Consider the following 22,213-nt stretch of genomic DNA (forward strand, 5'->3'; position numbering starts at 1 on the left):
ACATATTATATGCACATTTTATAACAGAAACTGTTAACTCTTAACCATTTTAACATGAACATCATGAAATTCTGGCATACTTACTGAGCGTAAGGGAGGGATCGCTGTGTCACCAGGACCATATCAGAGAAAGGGATTCGAACGGTAAGTTCTTACAAAAATCCCTTTTTCTCTTTCAATGGTCCTGGTGACACAGCTCAACACTGGGACGTTCCAGAGCCGGTCCTTTGGGAGGGTACGCTCAGGTCTGCAGCTCTCAGCACTGCTCGCCCGAATGATGCGTCCTCCGACGCGAACTCATGGAATCTATAGAATTTGGCAAATGTGTGAACAGATGACCAAGTGGCAGCTCTGCAAACCTGCTCAGCTGTGGCCCCATGTCGGACCGCCCAAGAGGTGGCAACTGACCTGGTGGTATGCGCATTTATTCTGGCCGGTACAGGCCTACCCACTTTGGTGTATGCAAAGGCTATCACAGAACGCAACCACCTAGCAATGGTCTGCTTAGATGCAGGCCAACCAATTTTATGTACGTCATACAGTACCAATAAAGTGTCAGTTTTCCTAACACTCTTCACTCTGTCCACATATATGCGTAAGGCACGCACAACATCCAAAGTCTTCAACTTGTCCCTTTTCTTGGAACCCTCTGGGGGTTGAAACACAGGTAGAACTATCTCCTGATTTAAATGGAAGGCAGAGACTACCTTCGGTAAAAATTGCGGCACTGTTCTCAGAACAGCCCTGTCATCGTGAAAAATTAAGAAGGGAGATTTGCATGACAAGGCTCCCAGCTCTGACACCCTTTTAGCAGATGCTACTGCTAACAAAAACACTAGCTTCCACGTGAGAAACTTAAAGTCAGCCGACCTTAAAGGCTCAAAAGGTGCCTTCTGAAGGCAATCCAAAACCAGTGACAGATCCCAAGGTGCTACTGGTTGCTTGTAAGGGGGTTTCAGTCTGGATACCCCTTGTAAAAAGGTTTGAATCTCCGGTAAAATGGCAATTCTTTTTTGAAAATAGATGGACAAGGCCGAAATCTGCACCTTCAACGACTGAAGGCTTAGGCCCGAAGAAAATCCATCTTGTAGAAAATCCAACATTTTTGATAATTTGAAGTGAGATGTGTGAGCTTTTTGCCTCTCACACCATCTAATATAAGTCTTCCAGACTCTATAATAATTTGCCGAAGAAACAGCTTTTCTGGCTTTTATCATAGTCTGCACTACTGCGTCAGAAAATCCTTTCTTTTTTTTAAAATGGCGGTTTCAATAACCAAGCCGTCAAAATCAATCGATCGGAATCCAGGTGATTGAATGGGCCTTGTCTTAACAGGTCTGGTCTCAGAGGTAGACGCCATGAATCCACTGATGACCTCTGAAGCCTCGAGTACCAAGACCTCCTTGGCCAATCTGGGGCCACAAGGATCACCGGAACCTTCTGGTCCTGTACCCTCTTCAACAGTCTCGCTAACATTGGAATTGGAGGGAATGCATAAAGAAGGTCTCCCTGCCAATGAGTAGTCATGGCATCCACTGCCTCTGCTAGCGGATCTCTCGTTCTGGCATAGAACCTGGGCACCTGATGGTTGAACCTGGATGCCATTAGGTCCAAATCCGGAGTTCCCCACATTGCCGTGATCTGGTGAAACACCTGAGGATGTAGGCTCCATTCTCCTTCCTTGAGCTCCTCCCTGCTCAGGAAGTCTGCTTCTATATTCTCCACTCTTGGAATGAATATAGCCGATATGGCAGGAACATTCTGTTCCGCCCATAGGAAGATTCTGGACACCTCCCACATGGCCAATCTGCTGCGTGTACCTCCCTGGTGATTCAGATACGCCACAGCTGTGGCATTGTCGGTCTGAATCCTCAAGGGGAGGTTCCTTAACCTGTCTTCCGCTAAGGAGATCACTTTCCAGACAGCTCTCAGCTCCAAGATGTTGATTGGTAACACTGATTCGTCTGCCGTCCACAGGCCCTGCAGCCTGAGATCCAGGGCTACTGCCCCCCAGCCCCTGAGACTGGCATCGGTAGTTACTACCAACCAGTCCCAGGTCTGTAATGACCGACCCCATTGAAGGGAATCTACCTCTGTCCACCATTTCAAGGAGTCCCGAGTGTCCGCGGACAGCACTATCAACTCCGTCTTCATGGACAAAGTGTTTCCTGACCAGGCTGACAAAATGTTCCATTGGAATACTCGTGAGTGGAACCTGGCAAATTGAAGCGTTTCGAATGACGCCACCATTTTCCCCAGGAGTTTGAGGCACCTCCATACTGACAAGCTCGGAGCTCTGAGAATCTCCTGAACTAGGGTGACCAAGTCCCTGGCCTTTATCTCCGGGAGAAATACCCGATGGAGATGGGTATCCAGTATGACTCCCAAGAACTGGATCCTCTGTGATGGTACCAACTGAGATTTTTGTAAGTTTAAAATCCAGCCGTGAGCCTGCAAAAAACTGATGGCCTCTTTCAAGTGACTTTGCAGCAGGGTTGCTGACTCCGCCTTGAACAGGAGATCGTCCAAATAGGGTATTACTGTGATTCCCCTGAGCCTCAGCACTGCCGCCATCACAGACATTATTTTTGTAAATACCCTTGGCGCGGTTGCTAGCCCAAAGGGTAACGCCCGGAACTGTAAATGCAGGTCTCCTATGGCAAATCTCAACAGCGTCTGATGTTCCGGGTGAATGGGAACGTGCAGATATGCGTCTTGGACATCCATGGACGCCAGAAATTCTCCCTGGTCCAGACTCAGGAGAACAGACCTCAAAGACTCCATTTTGAAATGGTCTACCCATAGGTGAACATTTAAGGACTTCAAATTTAGTATTGGTCTGAAAGACCCGTCTGGTTTGGGCACCAGGAACAGCGTGGAGTAAAATCCTTTCTTCCACTCTGCCCTGGGAACCGGAATTACCACCCCTTTTTCCAAAAGGGAATGAGCCGCTCTCATCAGAGCTGTGCGCAGGAGCGTCTGCTTTGGTATGGGTGTGGGGATGAACCTCTTCGGAGGGCGCCCTCTGAAAGGGATTTTGTAACCCTGGGTAATAATCTCTAAGACCCAGGTATCCTGGTCTAGAGAAGCCCAAGCGTCCCTGAAGTGTGTGAGACGCCCCCCCACCTTTATCCCTGCCGGGCTTATCCCCAGGCAGTCATGCGGAGGGTTTATCCTCTCCTTTAGAGGCAGGCTTCTTATGGAAAGAGCCAAACTTGGACCTTTGAGATTTGCCCCTGGAGGTCTGAAACCTTCCCCTGAACGACTGTCCCCGAAAGGACGCACCACCTCTAGGGGAGGGCCGAAAGGACGGCCTAAAAGCAGCGAATCTGGATGACTGCTTTGTTGAGGAGGCCGGCAGAAACGTACTCTTGCCGCCTGTGGCTTGTTTTATAATCTCCTCAAGCTCAGAACCAAAAAGTAACTTTCCCCTGAAAGCTAACAATTCTAGGGCCTTTTTGGACTCATTGTCCGCTTCCCAGGCCTTAAGCCAGAGTACTCTCCTGGCATTAATAGAGACTGTGGACACTCTGGTAGCCATTTTAAGAGCTTCCTCCTCTGCTTCCACCACATATTCTGCCGCGGCCTTAATCTTTTCTGCTACCAGCAAAGCACCAGGGTCAGCCTGCAGCATGGTGCATAACTCACCAGCCCACTCTATAATGGCCTTAGAGACCCAGGCTGAAGCAATAAGGGGGCGCAGGGTAAACCCCACCCCTTCAAAAATAGCTTTGAGGTTTCCCTCGAGCTTTTTATCCACAGAATCTTTAAAAGCTGCACCACCCTGTACAGGCAATACCGTAGCTTTTGATAAACGTGCCACAGAAGCATCCACAACAGGCACTTTTTCCCAGAGTTCAGAATGAGACTCCGGCATGGGGTACAGACTAAGGAATCTTTTAGGCATCTGTAGCCTCTTATCTGGGGTTTTCCAAGCCCCTTCCAATAGTTCCTGTAACCCCTCATCTGAGGGAAAAGTAACAGCCTCCTTCCGCTGTCGCTTAAAAACACCCTTAACAGGGGTCTTATCCTCAACAGACAGTTTTAACGCCTGTTTAACAGCTACAATGAGATCCTCTATACCAGCAGCAGAGGTCTCTTCAAAATCATCACCCTGGTCCCAGGGTGTGTCAGTATACTCTCCCTCCTCCTCTTCTAACACATTAGGCATAGCATAAGACCTTTTAGGGGTCCCTGCAACATCATCCATTTTGTCCAGTATTTCACTGAATCTGTTGATCCCTTTAGCAGTATCCTGCATCACTTGAATAAGCGCAGGATCTGCCTGGGTAAGAGGCAAGGAGCCAGACGACTGCTGAGATGATGGCATAGGTCTCTGTGATTCTACCAGCACATCACTCTGCCTGTCCAGAAGCTGCACCAAAGCGTTTACAGACCTGCCTAGGGCACTGGCCCACGCAGGTTCACTCTGCTCTGCCCTATGGTGTTCACTGCCCATGGGTCTCACATCAGCGCAAGTAATGCATAAGCCCCCCTTGGCCATCTGCTCAGGGACAAACTTTTGTGTGCAAACATTGCACGCGCTCAGTGCACTAAGGGCTCCCTCCCCCAAAACCACAGCCTGATGCTCAGACATGATGCAAGTGAAAAATATATATATCTCAATATACACAGTGCAAACAATTGTACAAGCGCTTATACAAAGTCAATGCACCCAGTCACTTAGCTGTCTGTAGGTTTCAACTGCGGGGAAGCGATGCCCAGGAAATCCAAGTCACTCTGCCAGGATCCGTAAGCCAGCTCAGCTCCGCTGCAAGCGTTCTGAAAGGCGCCAAAGTCAGAGTGAAGGAAGAGACCAAAAGTCCCTGCTGCTGCGGGGTCCGTGACCTCTTGGCGCCAACCACCCCCAGCTAGCCGCTCCTTAGGTAGGATTTCCTTGTTCCAGTGTCTCCCCCTCAAATGGGGACCACTTGGAACATGCCTGTCACAGCGCTGCTGTCCTCTCAGTCAGGAGCTCAGCGTGTAAGCTCCGCATAAAATGGCCGCCGCCATCACGGAGCGCCTGTCCCCCATGATCCCCACCTAACTGTGGAGCCGGTTTCAGGCTACTCCGGAGCCCAGGCAGCCTCTTAATAGAGGCTATGAGCGCAGCACAGGGAGACCAGACAGTGTCTACCCTGTGCACAGATAGCTGACAGGACGCGCTTCTGTCAGCTCCTGCTGCGCTAGCAGTGTGAGGATTCACTATGAAAATCCTCACACTGTGCCTACCTAGCTAGGGTAATAGTTAATAAAATAATAAAAATCCCCTAACTACTCTATTTCTTCGGCTGCTCCGCAGCCCTTTAGAATAGCACCCACTCCAGTGGGCACCTAACACGAACTGAGGAGTCCAGGGATGCAGTAGGGGAGGAGCCTACCCTCTAAAGCTTTAGGATAGGTGCCTGGCTCCTTCGGACCCTCCTACATCCCAGTGTTGAGCTGTGTCACCAGGACCATTGAAAGAGAAAATTGGTATTGTTTACGATTGCACTGGCCATCGGCAGTAAATGATTGGAGTATAAGCAGTACTTCATCTTCCTGAAACATTTGCTATGCAAATAGACAGTCTACTCCCACATATCTTATTGCTGGTCACATCCTCTTACAGCAATATTCTGCTAGCTCAGCATCATGGCACATTCTAATATCAATCCGTTATAAGGATTTGCTGCATAGGAAGCTGGAATCACAGCACAGCAAAATCTTCTGAGTACATTCTGGTGATACATGGAAACAGTGCTCACATTGAACTGTGATGTTTCACTATTTAGGATCTTATTGACATCTCAAAATGCTGATATGTGACCATCATCCACCTAGCATCTTTATAAATTAAATGTGCACATCAGAGTACAGTGCCATGACATGCATACAGGCAAGCATGGTGACATAACAGTGACAAACACAAATTTTACTCTTGTCCTATCCCTCCGCTTTCTTCCTCTCTTGCACTTCTCCCTCCCTGTGAGACCAAGACCTCTTCAGTGAGAAAATGCACCCTGGCACCATTAACCACCCTCCCGTCTCCTTGTATGGTGCCCCCCCCCCCGTCATTTTCTTCTAGATCCGCCCGTGAATATTAGTGCAGAACTGCGTAAAACAAAAATACTTTTGTTTTGTTTTTCCCGGTATCCAGGAAAGAAGAAACCTTGAGTATCGAAACGCGTAGGTGTGGACATTTCTAAATGGTACGCGTCTCAATACTCAAAGACCATTTCCTTACATTGTATTATCGTTTTAATTTTTTTCCTTTTTGGGTTAAAATCTATATGGGAATACGTGAATACCTACCTTTGAAAGTGGGAGCCTATTGGTATGGGATCTCCAGGGTATTAATTTTGTTTCTGCTATAAAAAAAAACAAAAAACAACTGTCTAAGGACAGTTGCACCAGAACCTGACTTGTGTGATCTCTCAGCTGCTGCAAAAGGTCAAATAACCCACGAGATGGTACCTGTTCCTCTGTCACTGTTTGTTACAGGATGCAGTTTTAAAGCTATGGGATATCAAAATCCTTCTATAAATGAAGAGATTTAGTAAAATTCAACAATAATTTAATTAGATGTAAAAAAGGTTTTGCAAACTGAGCAATACACGACAGTCACATTTATAGTAATCTGTTACCAACGTCAACAGAGATATTAAATTCAGTTCGGAGTCCACTGAGGAAATAAACAATTCCCAATACACCGAGCATACAGTATGACTACAGCCAGAGGAGGAGGTGGCCAATGGCTTACAGCTTCCACAATGACAAAAAGTGAACATTGCCCAATTGTTTCCAGTAGAGTCCATATAATTCAGAACAGCAATTGTCACCAGCAATCAGTCTCTGGGATTCTATTCCGTCTTTTCCCATATCAAGGTGTTGTCAAGTGTCATCTCTTGAAGACTAGATTCCTAAAATGGACTGCATCCATAGTTGTGTCCATGACTAATGGTCATCATAAACCCTCTGTGACTGGGGTCTCACACAGCGGTTGGCGACTCTCCACTTTCAGATATCTCCTCTTTATCAGATGTGTTATCAGGCTTCTCTAGCTCAAAGTTCTGCACAGACAATGGGGAAATTGATGTTCAGCCAAGGATGAAATTAAAGATGAGGAAATTATTTTCATCAACGAACTCACACACTATTCATTTATCGAATGAATTGAAAATGCAAACTAATATATTGAAAAGTGGAAAAAACATCAACTCTATTTTCAAAAGCATTTGGGTCAATTATTAGGATTATATCAAGAGAGTCTAAGAGTTTAGTCTATTAATAACTTCAACACTTTGGTATCCAGGATTTAGGGGTAAATTTACTATAGCTTCTAAAAATTAAGAGTTGTCGTTGTCCATAGCAACCAATCAGATTCTGTCTTATTTTCTAGGCTGCAATACAGAAATGATAGAAATAATCTGATGGGTTGCTATGGACAACATTACCTCTTTTTAATTTTCAGAAGGTTAGTAAATGTACCCTTAGTGTCTATACAGTATGATATTGCATACAAAGTGGAAACAATCGAGGGGTAAGGTGTGGGTGCAACCAACAGCAGCTGGTAAGAGGGTAATCAGCCCTCCAAATGGTATAAAGTGCTCCTGAGGACACCAACAACCCAGGGAAACACAATGAGCCTTGCCTAACTGCCACTTGGTTCTTATACCCAGGCTGAATATCTGTGACTGGGACACATTATTGGGACCTTGCTCCTTCACACCTTGAGCTCCACTTTGAGGATAAAGACCCATCTTGGGACTACAGCCATTGTTCCTAAAAGCACAACAGGACTTGACTCAAAGGCTGGCCAGCAGGAATTGGTAACAAGTATAGCTGCTTTGCAATTTGGAAAAGGCCCTAGTCCTGGGACATACAAAGTGGAGATTAGCTAGAAAGGAGGCTTTGGTGCTAAAGTCTACAATTTAAGTAATGTGAGTGTTTAGACAGGCTTATTTTTGTTGTGACCCATCAGGCACAGAAAATAAACTTTTTTTTAAATTATTCAACTGCTTACAGGCAACCAGCCACAAGGGTGTACATATTGCCTGTAGAGATTTGCAATAATATGACTTTGATGATTAGAAGGACATTATTTCCCAGGAAAACAATCCAAGCACATACATTTTAAAAAAAAATGTACAGTATGGATCATGGCCAGAAAAAAACCCCCCTCTCTACCCGGAATGGGATCATTGGGTCGACCTAATGATGCTTGACAGTCATTAGGTCAACAGGTGTCTAGGTCGACATGGCACAAGGTCAACAGGTGTCTAGGTCGACATGGCACAAGGTCAACAGGTGTCTAGGTCAGCTGTTATTGAACTACACATCCCAGCATGCACTGCACCAGTTTTAGCATGGTCAAATAGCAAAACTGATGCAGGGCATGCTGGGATGTGTAGTCAACAACATCTGGAGTGTCAAGGTTAGCCATCACTGGTCTAGGTCGGCACAACCGTTAGGTCAACATGGGGTATTTCACTGGTTTTTTTTACATGAATGTCGACACAGTCGACATGGACACGGTTTTAAAATGCACCGTGTCCCCTCCCATGGCTCGCTATGCTCGGCACGCTATTTTATTCTTCCACCATGCCCTAGTGGATGGTAGGGCATGAAATACCACCTGTCGGCACATGTCGGCTAAAAAAAACCCAGTGAAAAACCCCATGTCGACCTTTTGACTGTCGACCTAACCCATGTCGACCTAGACACCTGTCGACCTTCCAGCATGTCAACCCAATGGTGTCTGGACTGTCGACCATCTTTAGGTCGACCAACCGTCCTTATCCCCTCTACCCTATGTATGACGTCTGCCTAGTATGCAGCAATTCAGTTTCAAGGTATTGAATGATATACTGGCTGCTCGAGGGTGAAGAATTGTGCCTCCTTCCAAGTTTTTGTGATTTACAAAGAGCCTACACAGCCATGTCCTATCCAATTGTTTAATACTTTGCCAAGATGTACCTCCAGCTCCTGCATCACTTCATCCAAAAAATCCCTTGAGTTCTGCTTGTACGATACTGCTAGCTTAATGGCATCTGTAAATAACTAAGAGTAAAAAAAGTATATAAAATATACTGTCCATTACAGAATAAAATATGTAAAAATATTCATAAAATATTACAGTTATAATTGGGGCCTACACACATGCCGATATAAAGGCATTTTCTAAGCGACTTTACTTAGTTTGGCAAAGTCTTAGAAAACACCCCCACATTGGTGTGTGTGTAGGGGATAGAGCGACAACAATGCACGTCGCTATCAGAGATTGATGGTCAGTGACCATCAATCTTGCTGGTTGCCAGTGTACGCCACAGGAGAACACTGTTGCTGTCAACTCGCACACATCACTGACAGCTTGCGCTGTGAGGGGGCTGTCAGCACTGTGTGCTGAGCAACAGTATTGCAGCAGAGGCTGACCTAACATAGCTAGGAAGCCCTACACACATCGCTATGTGTGTAGGGCTCATAAGACTTTTGCAGATACATTTTTATAATATAGAAAAAGATGGAAAGAATGTGCTAGAGTAGATCATGTTTCCCAAATTCAATCCTTTAGAACCCTAAAAGTGCATGGGATCATTCCAATTTTGTGCGAGCTGCAAGTTACTACTTTAACAGAAAATTTGCAACGCAAATTTATTTTGCAATCCATTTAAAAAAACTCGCAATAAAGCAGTCAGAGTACATTCACAATTTTCTGTTTGCTACCCGCTGTGGGTGAGAGATGGTAGCAAAAAAACTTTATTACTAATTAGGCATTTGAAAGTTTTCAATTAGCTTAATTGGGTCAACAATTAAACGTAAAAAATGGCCTCAAATTACCCCAAAATTTACCTTTGCATTAGATTATGCACTTCAAATTTAATGAAAACCTTTATTTCAGTAAAAAAACTAATTGATTTGGATTTTTTTTATATATTGGCCAAGTATACTTGCGCATACTAGGAATTTGGTTTGGATTGCTGTGCAACAGCCAGTTAGGTACAGTTAAACAGTGACAGTACAGATATACATAACACATACAGGTATAGGATAGATGTACCCTGGGGGTTAAAGATGCAGGGAACATATATTCACTGAGCTGCACAGCGCCTAGGCAGCAGTCAGCGGTGCCACTGGTCGTTGCAGCAGCCAGGTAGGTAACAATATAAGCAGAGGCAGTACAGTTATCACACAGGGAACACATACCTGCCATGCTGTACAGCACCAAGGCAGCCAATCAGCCGCGCCACTGGTCGCCACAACAGCCAGGTAGGTAACAATACAGCAGGGACAGTGCAGATATACATTGCTGTGCAGTGCACAAGACAGGGGAGACACTGGGGTATATGTGGTTGAGTGCACAGTTCCTAGGCAGCCATTTGCGGCGCCATCTTGCTCATGCTGCTCACAGCAGCAGAAGGGCTCAACAGGCTATCTTCCCTGGAGGCACAGGGAGAGCCAGCGTGGGTGGTGGTGGTGGCAGTGGTGGAGGGGGGGCTGCACTGCTCATATCTGGCCATCCTGCACCAGGGGCTCTCAGAGCTTGCTGCTGAGGGGCCGCAGCGCTGCCTCTGCCCTCTCCCTTACCTCCTGCGCCACTGCCACGCTGCTCCGGAGGCCGGGGATGGTGAAGCTACAAAGATGGGGGAATCAGCGCTCCACAGGCATGCGACCATCCCCGGCCTCCACCGGATGTATGTATAGTCAGTGGATCTTGATCTTTGGCGTTTATTGATACTGTAATGGATTTTGCTGAAGATCATTTCTCTATCATTCCCTTGAATACTTTTATGGTCTCAAACAAGTGCAACAAAAATGCTATTTCCTTCCCAGCAGGGCATTTATTTTCTGTAAATATCTATTCAAGAATACAATTGTTGTTTTTTGTTTTTTTTTTATTACTTTAAAAATTTTAATTTAAATAAAGAAAAAATACAATCGGCCTGATACAAGTAGGTAGTACAGTACTAGCCTACTGCAAAATAAAATTAAGCTGTAGGGATGCATATTATAATATTAGTGTTCCCGTTAGGCTGTTTTAGCCTGATTTTTAAAGGGCAAAATGCGCCCTGCCTCTCTAGCAGTGCCCCGCTAAAAGAGCCAGCTGTCTATCCCAGCCGATGTGCCCGGGGAAGCCCAGCGCCGTTGTAGATGGCGATGCCTGGCGTTTCCCCCGCAGTGAAGGGACCTTGGTGCGGCTGGGCCCGCCCCCTTTAGTGGTGGCGGTGACCAGGCCCGCCCCCTTTAGTGACGTCGCAGACCAGGCATGCCCCTTTCGTGACGTCGGCAGCCTGGAACCGCCCACAATGGTGATGTCGTTGGGCCCGGTCTGCTCCCCTTATGCTGCCCCCATGCAGCAGCGCCCTTCCCTGCTTAGTTCCTAGAAGGAAGACTATAATATATAGCTATTAGGTTAAGTTAATTAATTAGCTAGCTGCATAAACTGACACAATGATTCTCATACAAAAAGAGTTGTTGCGCAGTCGCAGCGCAAGTAATTCTAGGGCCAGAGAGGATGGATACCACTGTATAAAAGACAATATTATGAATTAAAGTATCCCAAAATATCATAAACTCAAAAAATGTGGTGTCCTGACAAAAATGATACAGCATTTTCATTTAGTCAATTTTAGTCATGACAACACAAACAAATATTTAGTCAACATTTTAGTTATTAAAATATACCTATTTTCGTTATCATCACATTTTATAGTGAGTACAGACGGTATGATTTGGCTTCCCATGTTCCCGATATAGGGAACATCGGAAGCCATACCGCATGCAAATCACACGCTTTTTTAGGGCTTGCGAGCCCGATGCGCTGCCGATGCGCACTCCCATGTGAGTGCATATCGGCAGCCAGATAGAGAGGGCAGGCAACACTATATAGTGCAGATCTGCACTATTTAGTCTGAATTGTGCCCCTCTGGCATGCCGTGAGATGCGAGTCCCGATGTGATCTGATCGCGTTGGGACTCACACCTCACGGCAGGATCTGCAGTGTGTACACACCTTGAGTCACAGAAAATAGCTTTAGTCTAAATTTCCGTCGACAAAATTAACACTGTGCACAAGTGTATTCAAAACGGACATTGTATACAGAGTAGATCTATAAAACATGGATTGCGTAATAGGGATGCCAATCCATTTTTATCAATCCCCGGAACTAGGAAATCCTGGACATTTTGGAGCCAAATCCCGGGATTCCGATCCTGGTATTGGTCACCCTACCGGGTAATATAATGAATGATATCACTCATTTTGGCCCTTCTGAGCGATATTGTTCATAATACTGCCCAGTGTGTATGCTGCAAACAAGTAACTTTTTGCCCCCCCCCACAGGGTTGCTATTGACCACCCAACTCCCGCCCATACCCCTGTGCATGCAGCTCAATTTGACAAAATCATCAGCAACTGCATGTCCAGTGGGTCCCAGTGATGTCACTGAACGATTTCATTCAGAGTGTACGCGCTACATCGTACACCCTTCAAGACCGCTGATATAGTGGCCTGAATTGCTCAGTGTGTCAGTGTTATGGTTCCCTGAGGACTGGAATTTGAAAGCGGTGCTACAGATACACATTTCCCACCCCATTACTCCAGAACATGTTTAGCTGTTTAAAAATAATGTACAGGTAAATTATCCCTCATGTTCGCATTGGAGTCTTCAGTAAATGACCAGTTTGGAAGCATTTTCTGCAGGATAGAGCCCTACTCCGTTAATTTAATAGTGAGTTTAGTGCAGCAAATTCAGTCACTATTTATAAACATAAATGACCACATGCAAGTTGTATTACCTTTACAACGTTGGTACCATCAGCAGCTGAAACAAAGTAGAATGGCAGGCTGTGCTTCTTAGAGAAATTAAACCCCTTTTGCGTCACGCGGAGGTCAGCTAAAATGTATGGGAATAAGTGACAGAATTTATAAACAAGCAGCAAGTATGGTACTCAATCTATTGCAAATCAATAACTGATCCAGCTCAGATAGTAGGAGAATAATGGTGCCCATATACTACTACTGCGATGTATCGCAGCAGTGTATGGGCCATCCGACTCCCTTAAACCAACCTTAAGCATCTGATCATGGTAAATATTCACCCACCATCTATCTTATTTGCCACAACAATGCAAGGAATTTCTGGACGGTACTCCCTCAGTTCCTGGTACCAACTGGAAAGGTTTTTATATGTAACCTTGCGCTGCACATCAAATACCTAAAAAAATAAAATAAACCAATAGGTTTACTTGAAATGCAGTAAAGTGACACCGTTAAGCTGCATATTAAAAACAATAAACATGACACCACTGAAAACAAAAGTAGAACTAGTCATTAATTTTACAGTGACCTCTCTCATACTATGTGGGGATCAAGCTACAACAAATTCTACTTCACAAACCTCCTTTTCATAGAGAAGTGGGGCACAGCTCTTACGCTCCGGGGTACTGAGGTAAGCTGGAAGAGTCTATTAAGCGACTACTGCTTGGAAGTCTTATAAGGTGCTGACCCGATGGTATCTTTGTCGTACTGTCCTACATAATCTTTGCCCTACAGTGTCCCCTCTCTGATGGAGGTTTCACGGGGAAGCTAACAGATTGATTCACATATTGAGGGACTGGCCACTCATTGTTCCATTTAGTTAAGGGTTATAGCCTTAGATTCAGAGATTTCTGGTGCCTCTGTTCCAATGGGCCCTGATTTCTGGCATCTATATCACTATAATACACCTATTTCCAGTTCCAAGATATCAGTACTAAAGTATTTTAACAATGCGGCTAGGGCAGCGATTCCAATAGGTTGGTGTTGCTCCAGCCAACACCTTGACTGGTGCCAATATCTTGATTTCTATATTTCTATGGAGAACATATTTATCTTCGCACCTAGTAAATGTTTTATATGTTTAACCTCGATTGACTTTAAGTCATATCCAGGTAAAACAGCATTGGTTCCGATGTCATATTAGTTGCTTTGGGGGTGGACTTCACCTCCATGTTTCCATGGTTCTTTTGTCTCCCTATTGGCATCTTCTATTTTTCCCCATTATTTGCTCATTTTTAATAGGTTTACTGCAAAACGTGCGAATGGTGGTTGATGTTCCTTAATGTGATTATATTACTATGGGCGTGTGACCATATGTATTAAAAATTCTACATCCCATGTAAAAGACCGCAGCATGGCTAGAACATACCATTATACAGGCATGTGCTTTGTGGTAGTACGAAGCATGCATGCTCTGGAACCTCTCTTGTCCAGCTGTATCCCAGAAATCTGTAACACATAAGAGCATACATGGAAGACAGATCTTCGGTGAGTGTTGTAGAAGTAAGTACAGGTACTGTATCAGTCAACACTGTGGACATCAAAGAGCAATCATGTTTCCCCACACTGGGACAGAACAAATTAGTTGTGTGTGATGGGCAGATGAGTGGAGTGTAGTGAGTGGAAAACCAGTCACAGATCTCAGCAGAAATGCATCAGAAGGAATGTTATCTGGTACTTACCAACAAGGACAGTCTTGCCATCCACACATGTGGTGTATTTATATAGTGTCAAAGCAAAGGTTGAAAGCTGCTGGGGACGACTGTGAGGATTTAAGGATTGAAAAAACAATAGAGAGCATAATTATGCCTACACACTTCTGCAGTGGTACCGGTTGTACTAGGCACCATGCAAATACAGTTGACATGCACCTTTTGTAAGAATCGGTTAGACTGCGATCGTTCCTTAACAACTACCTATTTTCTGTTCCCAACCTCATAATTGTAAACGCTGATGGCCCAGTTCTACTGAGGGAATGCAGGGTCTCACTACTTGTGCTGAGGGCCTGCAGTTTCTGCCTCTCATTGGGGCTGTTAGTTCTCGCATTACCTGCACTCTCTTGCGCACACTGATGCTGTGTGCTAGCAGCATCTCTTTCTCAATACTCAACCTGGGGGCTCAAAAAGGGTCCAATTCAGGATTTATTAACCCCGGTGAAGTGATAATGTGGCTAGTACTTTATCACCAGCCTGTCAGCTGGGCGGCGGGTGGCGTATATGGGCTTGCGAGGCAGCAAATGTATGCTGCTTAGGGAGTCATGCTGAATCAGGCCCAAATTCTCAAGCTCTCGTTCTCTCTTACTACCTATGATTATTATCTATCTATGTCTTTACCCACGGTGAGAGCATACAGTCCTTTCTTTCACACATCACTTGTACTAAGGGTCTCACAGTCCTCTTGTCTCCCTTATTACCTGCACTGAGGGACCAGAATCTCTCTACTGTTGCTGAGGATTTGCAGTATTCTCTCTCTGCCAATGCTATGGGTTCACAAAGCCTCACACTCTCTTAGAACCCAACACAGAGGGCTACCATTGTCTCTCTCATTAGCCAAACCGCAGTCCTCTATCATAACCAGTGCTGACAGTGCAGTGGTTCTCTCTTTCTCACGGCTCATGCTGGGGGATCATAGGGTCTTTTTCTCTAATTACTGGCACTCAGGACTTCATTTTTTATTACCTGAGCTAAGGGGTTGCAGTCCTTTCTCTCAGTCATTACCTGCACAGAGGGCCCAGTATCTGTCACACATTACCATGGCTGAGGGCTTGAACTGTCTCCCCTGTCATATTACCTATGCGGAGGGTCTCTTTCACATAAACCACACTATGGGTTCCTAATAGCTGCTGCCCTCCCAACTGCTTTATACCATGCTGCCAATTACAAGGAAGGGAACAAGACTGTCAATAGCAGCCGGGAGTGCAGGTTTACTCAAGTTTTTTGCCAGAAGACAATGGACCTATAGGAGACGGAGTGGAGAAGGGGTAGATTGGTGTGTATTTATTTAGAATGCAAGCTCTCATAAGCAGGGCTCTCTTCTCTCATGTGCTTATCCTTCTCTTATAAATACTATCATTTACTCTCTATGCAATGTTTATAAACCATTTGCTTGTCGGTCATTGTCTGTAAGTCACTGTTTTCTTGTTTTATGTACTTATTGTACTATATGGCACTGTGAAAACCTTGTGGCCTATATAAATGAAGGATAATGTGTGACACCGATGCGGTCGCAACTAAGCAATTATTGACAGACTACGCATCCATCACAGCCGCATTGCTCACTCGTCAAGGTACCTTTGTTATGCCGCTTGTAGTGAGGAATCATTTCCCGAGTGATTGACAGGAAGAGAATATTCAAGGTAGGTAACTGGGAGGGTCTGTGGAAACGCAGGCGTGTAGTGACTGTTTTAGGGGCGTATTTCAGTGACTGCGATCTCATACCCCTAAAACATGGCTCCCGCATTGCAGCTCCCATGGCCATTATGCGCAGCCGTGGAGGCACACAGGGAGTCTATGTTCCTTACATTTGCACTGCGATCACAATAGAGCACACAGTTGCTGAACATGTTGTGACGGCTTCAGTAGGCCTCTGTTCACTTTTTGGTGGCTGCCACACTTGCAGTGCCTTGCAGTTCTGTTACTAAAAAAGACTGATGCTTCATCGGCAGTGTGGCCACATCTGAATAGGGCCCCATAATAATTATACATATAGACAATAGAACACAGGATACACAACTACACCAACGTAGTTTATAAGACTGCTCACAATAAAATAGGACATGATTACAACTATTCATAAAGGATACAATCCGTCCATTAGGAATCGCTCCATCAACCTGAAAATAGAGTGCGTGTAAATTACAACCAAAAAGATCGCTATTAGAGGTCGATTCAATTAGCTGAGAATTACTTGCCACTACAAGTGCTGCTATATGTCACACTTACGGTACCAACAAACTCGTGGATTGTTGTTTGAGGCCCAGGGCTGCTTAAAAAGGTCCACAAGTCTGGCGCAAAAATCAAGCCACAAGCTGCAGCGTGGCTGGCAGCATTTCCATGCCATTACAATAATAACTTTCCAAACCCAAATGTCTAATTGAATCTATCTAATTGATCTGATAGTTGGATCTATCAGATCCAACTGAGAAAAAAAGACCCCACACGGAGACTACTTTTTGTCCACATGAAAGATTTTATGTCACAAAAGTAGGCAGACACTTTCTCCCTACTTCTGCTTGTAAAAACTGAGGGAATGATTGAAAAAAAATAAAAAAAAAATAATAATTTTGCTATTTCCCCCTTCATTTAGTAACCAGCACTGGTGTTTTCAGAGGAAGATACAGTGCAGAGTCACCCCAATTCTCATAATAACTAGTACTGGGCATAACCCTACTACTACAATTTTAATTATATTTGTCATGTTAAAGATATGAAAGAAGTTAGAAGTGCTCCTGGGTGAAACTATCCTATTTTGGCCACTGCGTCAGGTCAGGGTTTTTCCTTATTATTCTTTTCTTTATACAGGTGCCCTTGTAGATTGGACTAATTCAGGACAATGAGATCAGGGAAGTATAAAATAATAGAAATTAAACTAGTATTTATTTTAGTACAGTAAATGTAATTATTTATTTTTGTAAACTGTGTGTGTGTATATGAAATATACACACACAGTTTGTGCTTTTCTTTAGCAAAATACAGGACAAGCTGGCCATGCTGCAACCTGTAGTTTGCCAAAGACAACCTGCATTTTATTTATTTATTAGTTATTAGGGGGGGTACTTCTTTACTAGAACGGCGCCCACTAAGCAATTTGCTTAGTGGGCTATTCTGCATAGGGAAATTGCATCTCATCGCATGGGCCATTTTAGTTCCATGCGATGTGATTTTTCATGTAAATTACTCACTGCTGTGTGTGCCCCAGGGCATCGCCCCTCCCGCAAAATCGCATGCGATTTTATAGGGTATGCAATGCCATTACATTAGGTATACAATAATATGATTGTATGTCCTAAAAAATAGGTTTTACGCACCCCCCCACTATCCACACCACCCCGAAGCGTAGCGAGCGGCGGCGGCGGAACGCGTCCTCCGACTTTTTCATACCCCCACTATCCACGTCGGTGTGGAGTTGATTTTATATAGTGTGGCGAGCGCAGCGAGGCGAGCCCCGCGAGGGGACGTGGAATACATGTAAAGTAATCTGTGTCCACTCGCCACACTATATAAAATCAACTCCACGCTGACGTGGATAATGGGGGTATGAAAAAGTCGGAGGACGCGTTCCACTGCGCTCGCCACGCTTCGGGGTGCCGTGGATAGTGGGGTGGGGGGTGTGTAAAACCTATTTTTAGGATATACAATCATATCATTGCATAGCTAATGTAATGGCATCCCACACCCTATAAAATCGCATGTGATTTTTCGGGAGGTGCCATGCGATATAGTGGGGAACAAAGAGCATTGAAAAAATTACATTAAAAAAATCGCATCACATGCTGCTATAATGGCGATTTCCCTACGGTGCCGTACGTAGAAAATCTGGGCGCCGTTCTAGGAAACAAGTACCTTAGGGGGTACATGGATGAGCTCAGATGGAACTGGAAGCTGGATATACCCAAGTAATGGGGAGGCTCACATACATTTTTGCTATCCCAAACTCCCCTGGAAGAAATTCTATTGGTGCCTATTGGCAGGGAGACTGCTGGAAACATTATGGTGAGAACCCAGGCTAGCAATGGCCAATGCTGGTTACCCTAAAATAAGGGGGCACACCATTCCCCCCCCCCCCTTTATTTTGTGGTAACCACTACTGGACAGAAATGCCAGTGCTGGTTTCAAATTGGGAAGACCCTCACATTTCTATAAATTGATGCAGAAATGCAGAATTCGGTGGACACTTCTGGAAGATCATGGAAAACTTTGCACTTACACTAAAACGACTGTCTTGTACCTCTAGGTGGACTGACCTGAAATAAAGTACACATTGGGACTGCAGCATGTAATACAGCACCAATATTGCTCTATATACCAGCACCGGGCTGAAATGCCAGTGCTGATTTCCAAATTCAGGAACCTTTTGGGACGTTGTCCCCGACTGATACATTCAACAAAGGTGATTGCATTCTGTAATGTGATCCTGGGCACCAATATCAGGACCCCTAATATCCTTTCGATTTCCTGTGTATATGTGGCAACGTGACTAGCAGAAAAGTGGAGTGTGTTACTGCAGTTTAGCATGCAGATCTGGGTCTGAGAGAAAACAACTTACTTTGACTTTCCAACTGCACTGTCTCCAAGACAGATGATTTTGACATTTTCATCTGCATCATATTTTTCTTGATCAACCTCAGTGACTACGTGTCCATCTTCAGCCATGCTGATGACACCTCGTCTCCAATTTTCAACACATCCAAAGTAAAAACAGATGATGGCTTTCCTTCTTGAACTATTTTACCTTTATAAATAAAAGAAAAAATATAAATGACTTACAAGTTACCAAAAAAAATTATCTCAAAACAAATATAAAATGTCATTGATATAAATGGCAGAAAACTGCTTGAATGAGACTGTCTGCAAACCAATCTAGTAATAATGATCACAAAAGAGAAAAGTGCCCATTTATTAAGTAATATTTGCAGGATATTGGGTGGTTTCCAGGGGTTACCTGTAAATATAAAGTAGCCCCTGCACAATTATGTTCAGATAGTGGCCCTTATTCTGATCGGTGCGGCCAGATCCGAATATGTGGCCAGGACCGTGCGTGCGAAACCCCGCCTTCCATACGGATCGCCAACTCCGTCCGTAAGCGGTAAGAAGCTGTCCGAACGGACCGCACGTGTATTTTTCATGGAATACACCTCCTCCATCTCAGGGAACCTCCCCCATCATTCGATGGTCGCAGACCATCGAATGCAGGACCGAGTGGTCCACCAGCTCCCGCAACCTCAGACCACACGGACATTTTTCCGTGCAAAAGCAGGGATCTGGGCGGGCAGCTGACATCCGGCGATGTCATATATCCGCCCCCTACACGTGCATCACGGCCGCATTACCATACGTACGCCCAGCGTTTGCATGGGAACGCCCATGAAACGCGGGGCGTACGCATATGGTAATGAGCCCAAATAGCCCTTCACGCCCCTCTCCACCCCCTGTTCGGAGTGTTCACATTTCATGCGGGATTTGGCCGTACGCCCCGCTCGCACATGCGCAGAGACGCCTCTGCACATGCGCAGACACAAAACATCGGCGGCACGAACGCACGCGGATATTACCGCACCAACCAGAATAAGGGCCTGTGTTAGCCATTGTAGCCTATGGGGTTACCTTTGCAAAGTTTATCAATAGAACCCCCCACCCGCCCGGCACTCTACGTTCACAAATGCCTGCTTAGCAGAACACGCATGTGCAGGGCAGCACTGCAGCCTCGATAGAAATGCAAATGGGTCACATTAGCAATGCCATGGAAGTTAAGTGATTGGACAAATGACCACTTTATATCTTATACTTCACAGGGACAGGCGTTTGTCCCTGCATGTGTTTTTCATTACAATGTCTGATAATTTTTTATTGTGTCAATAAAAAATTATAATTTATGAGGCTAAATTGCAAATATTCATAAATACTTTGCACACTTACCTGTAAAATGTGAAAAGTCCTGTAATGCACCATCACACGATATTAACTATTAACTCTGCACAAGTTACATCTGCCCCAACTGCAGTGCACATGGTTTTGTCCATCTAAGAAGGATTTTGGCAGAAAGCATGAACTAGAATAAGGCCCTAAGTGCTGACCTTCATTCTACCTACTCGCAAAAGCTCTAGCAAGGAGCTACACCACACTGCTGTATTAACACGGCCCCTTGCACTGGTGAACACAGGGGGCAATGTCCGCAAGGATCAACAGTGTGAGTCTAATTTATAGTGCAGTCAGTAAAGTGGCCACCTAATACCTCCAAAGTTGGTTTTGAACATCTGCAGCACGGCATTGAGTGTTATTCATACCAGCCTGGGACAGGTTAACTACCGTTTAAAGATAGTCCCAACTGCAGGGAGAACTTGGTGCAGCTACGCACATGTAATATATATTTATTGGAGGATATGATTTTTTTTCAATCCACCTCTAAGTTAAAAAAAAAAACATTGATGTATGTGATATCATTTATTTTGATATATTCAGATATCTATGATTAACCCCTTCAGTGGCAATCCCGAGAATTTTCCGGGCTGTGCCTCAGTGCCCAGTCTGGCAAGCCCAGAAAATTCTCAGGATTGCCCCTCTGCGGCGCCACCTCCTCCCTTCTCCTCCCCCCGTGTTTTCTATGTTTTCTATGACAAGCCGGCTGCTGGGTACAGGTACGCTGCGCAGGGGGCGCAGGTCCGGGCAGAGCTGATTGACAGTTCAGCGGCGCTGCCCGGACCCAGGGAGGTAGTGGTGTTTTTTTTTTAAGGGAGTGCTCCCCATAAAAAAACCTCGCCCAGTGGTGAGCGCTCCGAAAAAAAAAAAAAAAAAAACCACCACTGAAGGGGTTAAAGGATATTCATATATTTTTATAAGCACAGTGACCCTGCTTCTTAATTATCATTAGCAACATAATTAGCACAAAAACTTCGTATAATACGCAAAGAGAAATAAACCCTGGTGATTTCAAATTAACAGGAGAGTCCTTTACCTTTTTCCATTATGCAATTATCTTATACTTATAAGGGTGACCACGCATGTTCTACCTATAAATGCTCAGCTGCATAAACATCGGCATTGTGCAGAAAACTGAATCAGGCCCTAGGTCGTTTGTAGGCTTAATACCTGTGTCCAAGCATTTTTTATCCTATCAAAGAACATCAAAGGGGCTTTCGAAGTGCGTGCAGGTCCATATGATCTCAGGACATCATGTGGTAGTCGCACAATGGTAGTCTGGCAATGTTTTGGACAGCCAGGATATCTTTATGAAGCACCTTGGGAGCTGCTGGGCACTAGGCGGGCGCCTAGGTTGTCTTGTGGAAAACACACCTCTGGCCAGTGGCCACAAGCATTGTAAATCTTAACCGAGCAGCTATCCGCAGCACTGATAAATAGCCCGAAATCCATTGCAACATAACGGGTGTATAAGGAGACCACGTACACAGCATGCACACACATCACATACACCCACACAGCTATACTCACGCGGGTGAGAGTAGGACAGGATAAGCTCATCCGACGCTGCTGACCCCGATTCAGAAGCCACTTCTCTCTCCTTAGCAACGGATGCTGCAGCTCTGCGCTGGGACACAACCACCACAGAGTACTGCGCATGCGTCAGGCATTTAGCGGCGGCTGTCTGGTTTATACATGTGTAACGCGTTTGTCTCCAGTAACTTGTGGTTAGGGCTATGTCGGCTACCATTTTCTAGAAGCCTTTAGCTGCGCAAATGCTT

The 22,213-nt window shown here is 45.0% G+C and overlaps 1 protein-coding gene across 2 annotated transcripts; it reads right to left on the bottom strand.

The window, feature by feature from the left end:
- Positions 1 to 6,549: 6,549 nt before the first annotated feature.
- On the bottom strand, positions 6,550 to 22,119 carry RABL2B (RAB, member of RAS oncogene family like 2B). 2 transcript variants are annotated; one of them, XM_083183206.1, is made up of 9 exons: positions 21,963 to 22,119; positions 19,063 to 19,248; positions 16,601 to 16,630; positions 14,481 to 14,560; positions 14,168 to 14,247; positions 13,084 to 13,195; positions 12,777 to 12,874; positions 8,959 to 9,042; positions 6,550 to 7,052 (listed from the first exon to the last, which is right to left on the bottom strand). In XM_083183206.1, the coding sequence occupies exons 2-9, from the start codon at positions 19,167 to 19,169 to the stop codon at positions 6,972 to 6,974; spliced, it is 672 nt and encodes a 223-aa protein (XP_083039332.1). In that variant the 5' UTR covers positions 19,170 to 19,248; positions 21,963 to 22,119; the 3' UTR covers positions 6,550 to 6,971. The 2 variants fall into 2 exon arrangements, with proteins under 2 accessions (XP_083039332.1, XP_083039333.1); XM_083183207.1 differs by having other exon boundaries at positions 21,949 to 22,088.
- Between the last annotated feature and the right edge of the window lie 94 nt (positions 22,120 to 22,213).

The sequence above is a fragment of the Crinia signifera genome, chromosome 4 (assembly GCF_055691185.1).
Source record: "Crinia signifera chromosome 4, ASM5569118v1, whole genome shotgun sequence".
In the NCBI taxonomy this organism is placed as follows: Eukaryota; Metazoa; Chordata; class Amphibia; order Anura; family Myobatrachidae; genus Crinia; species Crinia signifera.

What these genes read in the sequence shown, in the direction of transcription:
- RABL2B (XM_083183206.1), bottom strand. Translation starts at nt 19,169, where the DNA reads ATGGCTGAAGATGGACACGTAGTCACTGAGGTTGATCAAGAAAAATAT. An exon ending in AGTGCAGTTGGAAAGTCAAA is followed by an intron (nt 16,631 to 19,062) that starts GTAAGTTGTTTT and finishes CTCTATTTTCAG; the next exon opens with GTTGATGGAGCGATTCCTAA. An exon ending in TGTGGCAAATAAGATAGATG is followed by an intron (nt 12,875 to 13,083) that starts GTGGGTGAATAT and finishes CATACATTTTAG; the next exon opens with CTGACCTCCGCGTGACGCAA.